This window comes from Scyliorhinus torazame, chromosome 10, assembly GCF_047496885.1.
Source record: "Scyliorhinus torazame isolate Kashiwa2021f chromosome 10, sScyTor2.1, whole genome shotgun sequence".
NCBI lineage: Eukaryota > Metazoa > Chordata > Chondrichthyes > Carcharhiniformes > Scyliorhinidae > Scyliorhinus > Scyliorhinus torazame.
In genome coordinates, this window is record NC_092716.1 from 255149294 (window position 1) to 255164616 (window position 15323).

Sequence of the window (15323 nt, forward strand, 5' to 3'; positions counted from 1 at the left end):
TGTCTTTATAAGAAAAAAAAACTCTTCCAGTAGGTAAGAACATCGGGTCAGTCCCAAGAATAGGTTCTGCAGAGGTTACCCAATAACAGCTTGTCCTTGTCTCTACAATTTTCAGTGTTCCATTTGTTTTCGCAAGATGCCCAGGGAAGGACAGGTATGCACGATGCAAAAAGGTAGAAGAGAGTGTAACATATGATGATGTTGTAGTACACAGCGATCAGAACCGAGATGATTAACATAGCGATTCCGCATCCTACAAACACAGTGAGAAACAAGATCATTAAACAGGCAATATGGCATGTTTTTTTAATGCAGTGTCAGATGGAGCCTGTGACTTTGAATGCTTTACCTTGGAGGGCCGGAATAGCTTTCCACACTGATATCGGCCCCTGACTGGCAAACTGGCCAAGTGCAGTTTCAAGTAAGAAAATGGGGACTCCAGCGAAAGCCAGCATCATTAAGTAGGGGATCAAAAATGCACCTGCAATGCAGAAACAGTGAATAACCACACAGCTTCAGATATCTGACCTACTTTCAGAATTTAAGATGGCTTAAAAAAAAATGAAATTATGTTATGAAATTTATGAATCTAATAGAAGCTATATTTTGCTGAATTGCCCACACTGACTCCAAATTAAGTGCGATTGATTGAGCAGTAAGGGTAATGTTTTCAGAGAAACAGCTAAAATTGATGCACAATGTAGAGCCAAGGCCAGACACTGGGGGGCAGCACAGTCTCAACCATCGAAAACCATCACTGTACTGGACAAGTGGGCCATATGGGGGAAAAAAATGCTTTCTATCTGCAAAAATCAAAAGATCCAAAGCAAGCGACAGTCGCATCATTTCAACTCAGTCGATAAGGTAAAACTATCGATCAGAACCGCCTGTCAGTCGCAGAATAGCCTGACTGCTAAATATCGTTGGTGATCGCTTCACTCATTCAGCACGGCCTGGGATGATTCTGGGTTTTCTTTCAGTCCATTTGAAGTGATTTACACACAATTTACAGCGTTTTATCTCCTTCAACCAATGAACTCACTTGAAATAAACTGGTCAATAAAAAATATACAATCAGGTCCACAATGCGGCAAGATAAGAACGCAGTAAAGCTTGAATCCATTTATCATTTATTCCCTTCTGTAGACCAGATGCTGTCAGCTATCTCATGGATTCTGCTCAAACCTATCTAACTGTCTGATGAATATTGCTGAAAATAAAACCCTTAATGTACATATTATTATTAATTTACATATTATTCATTAACAGATGTGACTGATTGACTTCCTTTGTATGACGTTTCCAACCTCCCCAGAAAATGTGTCCATCTCTATACCCTTGCAAATCTCAATAATTTTCCAAATCAGATAGTTATATTTTTTAAAGTTTGCTAATTCACATAACAGTGAGTGCTTTCACTAAATCTGGGACTGAGGGGGGTCAATTTTGGACTTTGTGTAAAGTGTGAAGGATGATATTGATTCAGCAACTTGCCGCAGATCGGGCTGTCCGACCATCAGAGCACACCGTTTAACAATAGAGTGGGCAACTTAACCACCCCATTTCCACTTCAGTCTGACCATCTTCAATTTTGAACCACAAACAGCAAGGATGCCCGTCCTCAACACTCCAGATTTTGTTTAATTCGGCAGAAAGGCCTCCTGGAAATCCATGGGGGACCAGCTGGTAGTAATACCTAGGCCTGAGCAAGAAAACAATGGGGATGTCCCTACCTGGCCAAAGCTGTTTGGATCTAGATTCAAGTCCAGAAGAGGCCCAGGGAGGTGAAATATTTTTACAAGTTTCATCATGGGCCAGGTTCAGCAGAAATATTTCTCCTGGACCTGCAAGGAAGCTTTGGGTCTCCCCTTTCTGGGATCCCCTCCTTGCTGGATTACAGTTCTCCTGCCCCAGCACTACAAATTTACAATGTGCAGGAGGACATAGAATTCAAATGGTGCAGAAGGCGGTCATTCAGCCCATCCAAAAGAGCACCCTACCTAGGCCCAATCCCCCACCCTATCCCCAGAATCCCATAGAACCTTTGGACACTAAGGAGCAATTTATCATGGGCAATCCATATAACCTGCACATCTTTGGACTGTGGGAGGAAATCGGAGCACCCGGAGGAACCCTTGTAGACACGGGGAGAATGCACAAACTCAGCACAGACTGTCACCCAAAGCCAGAATTGAACCTAGGTCCCTGGCGCTGAAAGGCAGCAGCGCTAACCACTGTGTCACCTTTTTTATTTATTAATTCATGGGATGTGGCATTTATTTCCCACCCTAATTGTCCATGAGAAGCTGGTAGTGAGCCATCTTCTTGAACGGCTGCAGTCCATGTAGTGTAACTATACCCACAGTGCTGTTAGGAAGGGAGCACCAGGATTTTGACCGAGTGATAGCGAAGGAACGGCGATGTAGTTCCAAGTCAGGCGGATCTGTAAGGTTTGGAGGGGAACTTGTAGGTGGTCGTGTTTTCATGCATCTGTTGCCCTTGACCTTCCAGGTGGTAAAGATTGAGGGTGTGGAAGGTGCTGTTGAAAATCCTTGCTGAGTTGCTGCAGTGCATCTTGTAGATGGCACACATTACTGCTACAGTGCATCACTAGTGGAGGGAGTTGATGTTGAAGGTGGTGGATCGGGTGCTGATCAGGTGGACTCCTTTATCCTGGATGACGTTAACCTTCTTGGGAGTTATTGGAGCTGCATTCACCCAGGCAAGTGGAGAGTATTCCTTCACACTTCTGACTTGTGCCTTGTAGATGGTGGACAGGCTTTGGTGAGTCAGGAAGTGAGTTACTCGCTGCAGAATTCCCAGCCTCTGACCTGCTCTTGTAGTCACAGTTTTTATATGGCTGCTCAAGTTTAATTTCTGGTTAATGGTGATTCCCAGAATGTTGATAATGGGAGTATCGGCAATGGTAATGGCATTGAATGTCAAGGGGAGATGGTTAGATTCTCTCTTTCTGTAGATGGTCATTGCCTGGCACTTGTGTGGTGTGAATATTACCTTAACGGGCTGCAACTGGAAAGTGAATTAAATCCAATAGTTTGACTTTTTTAAAATAATCTTTATTGTCACAAGTAGGCTTCCATGAACACTGCAATTAAGTTACCGTGAAAACCCCTAGTCGCCACATTCCGGCATCTGTTCGGGTACACAGAGGGAGAATTCAGAATGTCCAATTCACCTAACAAGCTCGTCATTCGGGACTTGTGGGAGGAAACCGGAGCACCCGGAGGAAACCCACGCAGACACGGGGAGAACGTGCAGACTCCGCGCTGACAGTGACCCAAGCCGGGAATCAAACCTGGGACCCTGGCGCTATGAAGCAACAATGCTAAAACCACTGTGCTACCGTGCTGCCAAAAATAACATGAAATTTGTGGAAGTATAGATACAATAATACTGATAGCTGCTGCGACAATTTAAAGATACAGTATCAATCAGCCTTTTTGTAAAAAAAACAATGCGTCAAGGCAGTAGAGGTGCTGAAGCTGCAATAATATTGCAGATGCCTGTCCCAGACTGATAACTGCAAAGTACAACATTTACCTGGCAGACTTGAGCAATCTGCTAAATCTGCAATGTATTGCATTTAGCCAGCATGGATATTTCATTGCTTGGCAAACTCCACTTCCCACTCAGCTCATTTCCAATGTTAGGATCGCGTGGGCGGGATGATCTGCTTTTGCAAGATATTTTTTCTAAATACTGACAAGGATATTCAAAATAATGGCAGTTGGATTTCCTTCGCCTGGTATGAACTCCGGGTTTTGTGGATCATCCAAAGACTAAAAGTCAGGAAGATCTACTGGCTCCTTTTACAGGGATGCTTGCAATCTGAAGTCAATGCCACTGTTGCCCATGAACTGTGAAGGAATGATGAAGGCTTTTGACCATGTGGAGTGTGAGAAGCTGTTTCCACTGACAGGAGGGCAGCACATTACTGTCAGACAGCCAGGGTGGATGACAAGAAATGCTCTTTGCTCTATGCTTTATGTTCTGGCACTGGCTGGTGGGAGCAGATTGAATAGAAACTTCCAAAAGGGAATTGATAAATGGTTAAGAGAAAAGCGCAGAGCTGTTGGGAGAGAATAAGGAGTGGAATTAATTGTTAGATCGAGGCAGGCGTGGCTCGTGTGGAGTTAATGTACTTTGACATAAAATCATGTGATGTGTATTGAAAGTTTCTCCTAAACCGAAGTATCTGTTGGGGGGAGGAGCTGTGGACAAGGGCAGCCTCTAGCATGATTACACTGAGGCCAAGATTAACAAAGCTAGAATCAGAGGCCTCCCTCCGATGGGATCTTCCTGTGTAGTTACTAGGAATAAGGGTAATCAGGGTGGAAAATGAATGGAGAATTGAAACAATAACAGACAATTGGACGCAAGTAGGTTACGGGTGTGCATTGTGCGTCCAATGTCCTGATTAGCTCCTGGTTTAGCTCGACTGGCTGGACAGCTGGTTTGTGATACAGAGCTAAACCACCAGTGTGGGTTCAATTCCTGAACGGGCTGAGGTTATTCATGAAGATCCTGCCTCCTCAGCCTTGCCCCTCATCTGAGGTGTGGTGATCCTCAGGTTAAATCACTCCCAGTCAGCTCTACCCCTCTAAAGGGGAAAGCAGCCTATGGTCGTCTGGGACTATGGCAACGTAACCATGACCTGTTAGAAATGGAGGTCACCACGGCCCTCGACCGCAGGGGGAGTGGTGTGGGATTAGCGAGCATTTTGTGAGCTTCTCCCAGGTGCAGAAGGGAATACATGGAACTGACTCCCGCACAACAGGAAGCAAAGACTTTGTAACTGGGCAGTTCCCAACCGACGACAGATATTTTTGACAGGAGTCAGCTTTTGCCACTGACCTCATGTGACCCGCCCTGTCACATTGAGACCAACCCCTTTGGTTGTTTGCGAGTCATTTATGCCAATTTTTAACACTCCATATGTGCCAATTAAATTGGCAGGAAATTGGAGTGTCATCTGACATGGGCAGATTGGGGCACAAATGAAAGTCATTTTGTGTGCAACTTCCGGGGTTACACCCCCTTCATTGGGATTCCAGGTCTACGATAGTTTCCCAGCCTCCTTAGAGCAAGAATGACCCTGGGCAGGCTAAACTGTAATTAACTGGGGGGTTCTTTGGAGCTAAAATAGTAGCACCTCATGATAAGCAGGTTTAACAGCCCTGGGTGGAACTCTGTGCGGAGTCTGCACGTACTCCCCGTGTCTGCGTGGGTTTCCTCCGCGTGCTCTGGTTTCTTCCCACAAGTTCCAAAACATGTGCTTGTTAGGTGAGTTGTCCATTCTGAATTTTCCCAATGTGTACCCGAACAGGCGCTGGAATGTGGCGACTAGGGGATTTTCGCAGCAACATCATTGCAGTGCTAATGTAAGCCTACTTGTGACAATAAAGATTATTATTATTAGATTACCGTGGTGGCACTCCCACGCCCGTGTGAATAGTGACTTAAACAGCCATCTACAATTAAGTAATCCCTGGACGACACGTAAATATTGCTGACGGGTTAGAAGAGATGGGAGTACCAGAAAGCATGCACACGCGGATTGTAATCTCGCAAGCCTGACGATTCCACTCTGGTTTAACAAATAGCTCCCTCCTCTCTCGCCGCCGATGCTGTCAGACCTGCTGCGATTGCCCAGTATTTTCTGCTCCTGATTAATTCCGCCGCCTTTGAACTTCCAGAAACGAATTTAGGGACCACATCGCCCAGTCGGATTGTGCAAGCAGTGGACCAGGGGGCGAGCGAAGGGCAAGCGCCGCGTGCACTCACACACTCTCCTCAATTCCCTTGCAGTTTGACCCAGTTAAATATTATCAAGGAAATGTCACAATAGCCATTCCAGAAATAGCTGCTCCGAGTCACTGAACAGAATTTTGCTGCATTGTGTGTCTCGGTCACCTCTGCAGGAGTGTATTTGGAAACCCACACTGGAATAAATATCTGCCAGTGTTCCCGGATAATCTTTCTGATCATGAATCCTGCAAATGTTGTTTTCAAATTTACATTTCTACAGTTTTGAGTGTGTGTTGGGGGCAGGGGGGGGGGGGGGGTCGCAAACCATCTATAACCGGACTCAATGGTTTATGGTGTTTGAAATTTTCACACCGTCAATTCGTTTTGTTGTTGGCAAATCGAAAATCCGTTGCCAATACGCGAATCTTTGGCTTTGGTTATAGGTGCATTTACAAGTAACGATTTTAAAATGCATAATTCTCTGGTCAAACTGCCATTCACAGCCCTGAGGAGCTTCAAACTGGCGTCTTAACCTTGGCGAGGAAATGAAGCGGTTCATTAAAGAATGAATGGCGAACTGAAATATTCTCCCAAATTGTGGGTTTGATGGCTTTCATCCAAGCCACATTTTTAAGAGAGAGATGGTTATTTCTGGAGCATTTTTACTGAGGACAAATATTTCAGGCACCATTACAGGGGTGTTAAGACGATTAAACCGATGTTAAACAGTCACTTATCGTGCTTTTTACGTCTGCACTTGGTGGATTGTATTTCAAGCTTTTTAGCTGTGTCGAAATTAACTGCTAGGAGTGAAAACTTTCCAATCTATCGATAAACATGTGAAACGGCCCCGAACCCGCTTCCTGCGGCACTCACTGAAGAGCGACCTGCAATTGCCAGTTAAACATGGAAGGGAAATCTGTCTGAGGACAATTGATCAACATTTGTGTCAGAATTTAAGCAATAAAGCCTCCGCTTATGTGTAGGTTGGCGGATTGGACATTTCAGTTGCCCCTTAGTGTTCAAAGATGTGTTGGTTGGCGGATTGGCCATGCTGAATTGCCCCGTAGAGTCTAAAGATGTGCAGCTTAGGTAGGGTTACAGGGATTGGGGGGGGGGGGGGGGACCCAGGTAGGGAGTGCTGGGGGTGGGGGGGCACCTGGGTGGGGGGTGCTCTTTCAGAGGGTCGGGGCAGACTCGATAGGCCGAATGGCTTCCTTCTGCACACAACGCCGCCGTCTTTGCTCCGACACCAAGCCAGCCCCACGCTTAAATGTGTTTGAAAAGGTAGGTCCAAGTGTGACTTGTGAAAAGTTTACCTTTCTTAAAATTACTGACACTGAAAGGGGGGGGGGGGGGGGGACTTGGTTGCTGCATTTTGCTACGATCGAGCCGCACCCATGTGTCTAATGGACACGCGGTTTGGAGCTGAGAATAGTCCCATTGTGCAGCACATCAACAAATGGAACCGAGCTCTACATTATTTGGAGAAACTAATTTCCACGTAACAGCAGTCAATTGTGACCTAATCGTGACTGACCCCCCCCCCCCCCACACACCCTCTCTCTCTCCCCCCCTCACACACACGCACGCCCCCCCCCCCCCCCCCCACACACACGCACTTTGTTCTTGTCAGATGGTTGGTGGAACCTTATGATCTGAGAAGCCAATGGTTCTACCATTTCCTGGGATCTTAAAACGTTTTTCCCAACAGATGGACGAGGCCGGGAATAATCTCTTTCCCACATGTCCTATTTCGAAAGAAAAGCAAAGGGATGTGACTAACACGGACACTTCGATAAGGATCATTGGGTCTTTCATTGAATATGTTGGAAGGGACCGGCACAGGCTGCGGAACGATTCCAACTCCAAGTTGTCGGTGAAGACAAATGGCACAGTAAGAAGTCTCACAACACCAGGTTAAAGTCCAACAGGCTTGTTTCAAACACTAGCTTTCAGAGGAAGGAGCTGTGCTCCGAAAGCTAGTGTTTGAAACAAACCTGTTGGGACTTTAGCCTGCTGTTGTAAGACTTCTTACTGTGCCCACCCCAGTCCAACGCCGGCATCTCCACATTAGGACTAGGACCACGTTCCTAGTCCGCAGCTATTTTCATTAAACAAAAATTATTGTATGGTGTAGGAGCACATTGGTGTGTACCAATAATATATGGGGGGAAATAGGCTTTTCATCGAAAACCTGCTCAAAGACTTTATCCATTAAGAATTTAGGGAACAAATTGGCTAATGTCCGTCAAGCCCCACAGATGCATTTTGAAAATATTAAGTATTAACGTTAATCCGTGATGCTTTCGCGATGAACTAATGAATTATACGTATACAGCGCCATTAATACAAAGGGTGTGGTGGTTGTTGTGGGGGGGGGGGGGTTCTCAAGCGTCTCGCAGAGGCTAAGGCACAATGGGGAGGGGGAACAGATCGCCCACTGAAATGTTACCATTTATTGATGGAGTTCCTCTAGGCTCTGGTAATTTCATGCAGCACTGAACTGCAGAACTGTGTAAAGAAACCTGACCACAAAATAGCCCATAGTCTTCTCAATTGTACCATGTTACCACCTCAACTCAAACCGATTGATATGTCCATAGATTATTGACGCCCACGACCTTTCGCCAAGTCCAGTGTCGCAATTTTGGAATGCTGCGGATCCCCCCTTCCCGCCACTTCCAACAAAAGATACCCATTTCCTGACGGTGCCGAAGGACGAAGCAACCTGCCTGCTCGGCTGGTAAGTAGGTGGAATATTTGTGTGGATAGTTAGATAGCGAAATGCCGCTATCCTAGAGCAGTGCTCTGAGATGCAAGAGGAGAATTCACAGATGTGCATGCTCATTTCAACACCCCAAAGCAAAATGCGCTCAGCTGGCAATTCATGCGGTTCTGGTAGGGGCCGGCTGGGTTGAATGCTCACGCAAGGCGTGGTATTGCAGAGAATTTGGGCGGTACGTGTAGCGCCGTTCACTGGACGGTGCAAAACTTTTCACGTGGGGTCCGCAAAAAAACAAAGAGGCGGGCGCCCAAAATAAAAATAGCACATTGCAGCCTGAGCAACGTCAGACGATCAAACTAAATTCAATTTAATTTTACCTGCGCGGGAACTATTACTTAATCCGGCTGATGGGTTCTGAGTTTATAAATCAAATAATAACAAAAGGCTTGTTGAGACTGGCAATGAATAAAGGAGCAAATTCCATTACCAGTTGAGTAATTCACATCATGCTTTCTGTTAATGTTTTATTTGATTGATATCTGTATTATGATTGAAGCATATTACAGTGATAGCCTGATCAGCGACAATGCAGTGGAAAGTGACATCTCTTAGGCCAGTGAATACTTCTCTCTGATTACGTGTAAGAGAAAAGGGGGGGGGGGTGAATTTGCAATGCATTGATCCATATAAACCCATAAACTATGGGTGTGAAATAAATGAACGTCAAAATTGTGGTAATATTTGCCAGCAAAGTTAGGTACCACTATTACTGATGTGCCTCAAACTAATCTATTTGAAATATTAATTTGTAGATGAGCACTTTCGAACTCAAACCGATTGCACATGTGGTTTCAAATTGAGAAATTACATTTCATAAATGAACACGCCAATTCCTTGCATATATAGAAAGTCAGAACTTTGCTAATACGTGCGACATTTAAAGCATTTGTTCCCTGTGAAATCCATATGAGCTAATTTATTAATTTGCCTCCGCAAAATGTTTATAAATATATGAAAGCCTATATGGCATAGGCAGACTCCGTAATGTCCAAATGGTATTTTACATGCTGACGCAAGTAAAATTCCTGCGAAACGGCAGTTGCAATTATTCCCATTTCATCCCACACGACTCTATTCGTTAAGTTCATGGTTATGAGGGTGTCAGTTTGAATTTTAAAAAACTCCTCCCCCTCCTCCCCATGACTTCAGACCAACCTCTATACATAAACCTTTGGTTAACGTGCCTTGAGTGAATGAGTGAGTGTGTGAGTGTGAGTGAGTGTGAGTGTGAGTGATAGTGGGTGATAGTGTGAGTGAGTGTGTATGAGTGAATGTGAGTGAATGAGTGTGAGTGAGTGAGTGTGAGTGTGAGTGATAGTGAGTGAGTGTGAGTGAGTGAGTGATAGTGAGTGTGAGTGAGTGAGTGTGAGAATGAATGTGAGTGAGTGTGAGTGAGTGAGTGAATGAGTGTGAGTGAGTGTTATGTGACACTTCTCGAATATTTGGGTGCATCGAAATTAACAACTTCATTTTTGTACAAATAAATGACTTCACCGACATTACATTCGCTGATGCTTCCCTGAGCAAGTTGTATGTGCAAGTCACAAATTGACCTTCTTAAATCGCATTATCTTTTTTGAATTACTGTCCAAAACACACCTTTATATGGTAAGGCATAACAAAAGACCCGATGACATTGTCACCATTTGCTAGCTGACTTCAAACGGCTGTTTCTACTGTGCGGAATTCTAACATGCCTTAATATTAACCCTGCATTATTTTAGCTCTTATGCCACACAGTTAACACATTTTATTTGGAATGTGTTGGGGTGGGGGGGGGGGGGGTCAGCGGGAAGCATCGTGCTAATCACTCAGTGTGCACTGGCCTCCCTCACACCGCACCCTCACACACCTTTGCCGCAGAATGCAGATTGCAACATTGTCCAGGTTTACGGACATAAACCTTGAACACTGGACCTGCCCCCCTCCCCATCTTTCAATGCACCAAATCCCACTTTGATTTCCCCCTGTACAAATTCGCTGCTTTTCTCTCCCACTCTGTTTTAATTGTCCCTATCTACTGTCACTGAATTTACAGCGGGGGAAGGGGTGTCTGTTTTGTTAAGCTTTTGTTTGGCCTGAATATTTTGCTCCCGGCTGACAGGTCGGGCCTTCTAGTGTTCAATTTTTAGAACCCTTCTTATTTAAACACCGTGTCTTTCGGAGACACACCATTTATGCTTTCGCTTCTCTATTGTCCATTGCCCCGCACCCATCCTAGTGTGCTAGCCTTCCTTGTTGGATTTGTGAGCCTTGCTCTTGCGGCCTGGCGGCTGCCTTTGGGTTCTTACCTCCGCCGTTCTGGAATGCCAGGTAGGGAAAACGCCAGACATTCCCCAGCCCCACCGCATAGCCCACCATGGACAAAATAAAGTCCAGCTTCCTCGACCAGTTCCCTCTGGCTTTATTCTCATCGCCTTCATCCCCCTAAAGGAAAAATAAAATGTAGCTCAAATCTGCAAGCTCCACCTGCAATGTCTGACGAGTGATCAGCGTGGAAAAAAATCTCCACCTTTCAGCAAGTAGCAATACTGGAACGGTCAGTGAAGAGATGGACTTTTCGATAGAAAAGCGGGTAGAATATTCTCAACATCGCGCGTTAGTCAAATGCCAATTCGTGTACAATGGGCCTGTCAAGTGCAGGGACTGGTGCAATTGGAATATTGCAACAGACTTTTTTTTCTCCCGAAGCATTATAACATTGGCGAATCTAAAATAAGGCAAAACCATTTTTTAAAAAGTTTGTCCCAAACAATGTTTAACGCGATTAGAAGTCGACCTGCATGCACTCATTCGGGATCTTGGAATTTCACCCGCGTCCTCTTCCCATTTTAACCAATTTCATGCCAGGACCGTGATCTGGGGACACTTACCCCGCTGGCAGTACCAGCAAGCACGGCGGTGTTCCCATCCGTCCCCAGGACCACCGTGCTCTGGGATTTCGCCACCCAGTCGCTTTTGGCGTTGTTTTGCTCCATCGCCGCCACCCCGGCGTTATAGTTACCCTGCACCTCGGCGATCTTGCAGTAAACGGCGTTCGTTCCCGCGCTGCCCTCGGCTGCAGTGTCCCGCTGGGGTAAAACCTCGATAGAATCCCGACGGAGGGCGGAATTGGGTTGGCTGGAGGCGGCATTCTTACAGATCCCGGGCGCGGCCGCCTCCGACTCAATGGCCTTGGCTTCAGCCAGGGGCGAGCCTCTGGCTCCGGGGGGCTGGGGGTCCGGCGCAGCGGCCTGGGGGGGTCCCGCTGGCTCAGCTTCCGACCTCTTCCTGGTCACCCCAACACCTTCTGTCCTCTCGGCCTGTCCTGGGGACGGGCTCTCGGCACCGCCCACAACCTGCTTGGGCATGGCTTGGCGCTCGCTGCAGTCCTGTGGAACAACGAAATGACAATGAGCCCCAAGATTTGATGCCACAATATTTTACCAGCCTGGTTTATTCCATGGGTTGTAACGGCAGGCGGGGGAGGAACGCGCACGGTGGGAATGTGGAGCGGCCAGAAGGTATTTTGTTCAATATTTGATGCCCCGTTCAAACCGCACTCCGGCGCAAGCTTGTCCCCAGCTGCGCCTCTGGTTGGCTTTCAGTTCACGGATTGCAGGGTCCTCGTCCCTCTCGCCCACAATTACGATACCAATCTTTAATTTAACGCACCATTTGCTCCCTGTCACTCAGCCCGCGCGCTGGGTTCTATTCTTGGGAATGCGCCGAGGGGTAGACACGGCCCCGATGCGTGCGCCATCGCCGCCGCCTTCTGTACAGATGGCAATCTGGAAACGGTGCTGTATTTGGAGGCTGAGGGAGAGGGAGATGGGTGAGGAAGGGGAGGGGAGGCGGGGGTTGATGTAACCGCTTTGCCAATAGCCTATCCAGCTTTATGAACAATTTGGAGCTCAAATTTGACCTGATGTTGCAGAATATGAAGTTACCTTCGAAATCAATCGTTCAGCAACCATCGAAACCTATCCTTTGCGGGGGGCGGGGGGGGGGGGGGGGGGGGGGGTTATCCTGAAGGTCATTGACAACTTGCAATATCGCTTTCCGTTAGTTACCGCGTTTCAGAACCAGGGACAGTTCCACCAGCAACGCAGAGCTCCAGAGATGAAAACTGCCTTAACGCTGAAACAGGCTATTCCAGGAACAGGCGGCAACCGAACATTTTCCCGTTCTCCAGCTTCCGCGATTAAACACCGAACCGAAAAAAGGGGCAGAATATATATGTATTTTAAAATGCCACTCACCATGTTTTGCAGTAGAACGGATTCGAAGAGGGGGGGAGGGGGGTTATGCGGGAAACGGTGGGAAACGCCACTAAGAATGATTTCAGTCCTGCTCCGAGCAAGTGCTTTCTATACTTTCCTGTGCAGATCGGGCGTGCGTCAGTGAATGCCAAGGTGCCCTTCGCCTGACATTTCCTGGACAATAAGAGTTTGATAAATCATTACCCCTGGATTCCGGGTTTAAAACATACACCAAAAGGCGCAAACGTTGACTGGCTGTCACTCAAGTGCGCACATGCCCCGCAGACTGCGTGCTCGGATTGATTCACATTAGAGAATTAATAAACTGCGGGAGTGCTGGGCATAAATTAATTACTGGCAATTAAGCAGTTTACTCCTCCGTGTTAAACCGCAGTTGTGGGATGCCAATTGTGCCCCTGGATCCTTGGCAACTGGCGGTGGATTAGAACTTTCATCTGTTCAATTCCACAACTTTAGCGTTTTAGGTTGAAATTGGAGATAGGTCGATTTGATCCCAAATTACAGGCGAGGGGAGGAAGTTTAGTTACAGTCAATAAAGACACATTGGCGGGGCAAGATCAAACATTATTAAAGGATGAATTCAGAAGAGGAATTGTGTGTGTGTGTGTGTGTGGAGGAGGAGGATGGGGGGGGGGGGGTGAAAAAAAACCTTGGGTGCGTGTGATTTGCGTCAGATTTACCGGTCAGTTCATCAGATGCCAAGTGTAAAAATAGATCAGTTTTTCACTGCAGTTTTTAAGACTAAAAAAAGCTTTCTAAATGGAGGACTGCGTACCGCCCACACAAAGGCTCACTTTCATCCTGTGTGTATTTTTTTTTAAAGTCAGATTAGGAGTGGAGATTTCAATCCTTGTTGGCGACTATTATCTCCAGGTAGATCTCTGCAGCAGCCACACTCACAGCATACCCTAATCACTGGCGCAACGCTCCCACTCCACTGCCCTGCACAACACGGTCAGTTTAATCCCAGGGAGCTCGGCCAAAGTTCCCAAGTTTGGCAGGCGACATCGTCGATTTTTGATAATAATCGCCTCTCGCCTGAGCAGCGGGTGAATAGTGAATCGCCACAATGTGCCCTCAGAGTACATGGGCAGCATTTAACCGTGGGCACAGATCCGCACATTTCACCAAGGGAAGTTGAGAATTTCACGATTCTGATCTTCAGGCCATTGTGATTGCCAAGGCGACCATTGAGCGACCATACCTGACCCACCTTGCGTCTCACTTCAACACCCAAAGTTGTTGGTCGCCAAACCAGCCCTAATGTGCCCAACCCCCGCTTCTCTAGCCAGCAAGCTGAACCCCCTCCCTGTCAGCATAGCGGGTGCACCTACACCTCAAGGACGGCAGGGGTTCAAGAAGGCGGCTCACCATCACCTTCTGAAGGGCAACTGGGGATGGGAATAAATGCTGGCCTAACCAGCGACGCCCACATCCCGCAAATGAATTAAAAAATAAACTCTAGCTACATCCCTGTTGGCACTCAAACTCCGTGGCTGTTGGCACTTGGACATGCGGGGTTCGCCTGGGCGCAGTGGTGGATATTCAAACAGGTGCGTATCTCCCTGACCACACGTTTACCACACGCCAGAGGCAGGAGTAGAGTCCCGCCTGTGCTCTAACCACAAACTGCATCTCCCCCCAATGTCCCGTGGGCGTTGCGAACGCACAGGTCGTGCACATCATGATTGGAACGATTTTCTTTGTTTTTATTCCAATTGTTTGTTGAAATATTACAGCATTCGTTTGATCGTTAAGATCTGGAGATTATGCTGAATTTCCACCGAGCATTATCCAACACCCTCCCGCACTAATACTGCCGTCTCGCTGCATTGCCTCCTAACAGTAAAACAAAGTCCTATCTGACACCCATATGGGACGCAGAAAGTCCATAACTGCGACCCCCTGTCAGTGTTCCTTCTGTTTCTTAAATCTCCAGAGAGGAAGTAGGGATTTGACGATAACACAGATATTTCCAATGTTCCAATTTCTCGCCCTGAATTAGTCTCACACGTTCAGGGCAGGTCTATTAGAGTTGGGTGCATTACCTCCACTTGGGGTATTGTTTCCAGTGGGAGGTTCATTTGAGGAAATTGATTCATTGTCGAACAGTCACTGAGTGAGCTCCATGGACGTATTTCGATTTTCTTTGAAACGAGGAGATAATGTGTCCCTGGGACTCTGCACTAAAAACGCCCCTTCCACCCTATCAAGATGCTATTCCTCCCTTCCCAAATAAAGACTGAAAAATAGCAGTGACAATCAGCTTGCAACACCCCAGCAAAAAACCGACTCCACCGTTGAAGCCTTCACTAACTCGATCGCCGGAGAGTGAATGAAGCAGCCTCTCTGGGGGTAATTACAGTGTCAAAGATGAATAATAGTAATTGATTTTGTCGGAATCGCTTTGTTCAATGTGTTCTTTTACCAGCCAACCCTGGCCGAGTAAGACCACCTTAAAGGGGGGGGGGGGGGGGTGGGGGGGGGGGGGGGTGGGGGTGTTG

General features: G+C 46.9%; 1 protein-coding gene across 2 annotated transcripts in view; it reads right to left on the reverse strand.

The window, feature by feature from the left end:
* slc6a5 (solute carrier family 6 member 5) overlaps nucleotides 1-13377 on the reverse strand; it is a 59078-nt gene extending 45701 nt beyond the window's left edge. Inside the window, exons 1-5 of one of the 2 annotated variants that reach the window (XM_072466694.1) lie at nucleotides 12799-13377; nucleotides 11431-11928; nucleotides 10849-10984; nucleotides 350-481; nucleotides 80-253 (exon numbers count right to left, since the gene is read on the reverse strand). In XM_072466694.1, the coding sequence (XP_072322795.1) occupies nucleotides 80-253; nucleotides 350-481; nucleotides 10849-10984; nucleotides 11431-11928; nucleotides 12799-12801 (943 nt within the window). In that variant the 5' untranslated portion in view covers nucleotides 12802-13377. Of the gene's footprint in view, nucleotides 1-79; nucleotides 254-349; nucleotides 482-10848; nucleotides 10985-11430; nucleotides 11929-12211; nucleotides 12348-12798 lie in introns of those variants that run through there. The other variant, XM_072466695.1, reaches the window with a different exon arrangement.
* Between the last annotated feature and the right edge of the window lie 1946 nt (nucleotides 13378-15323).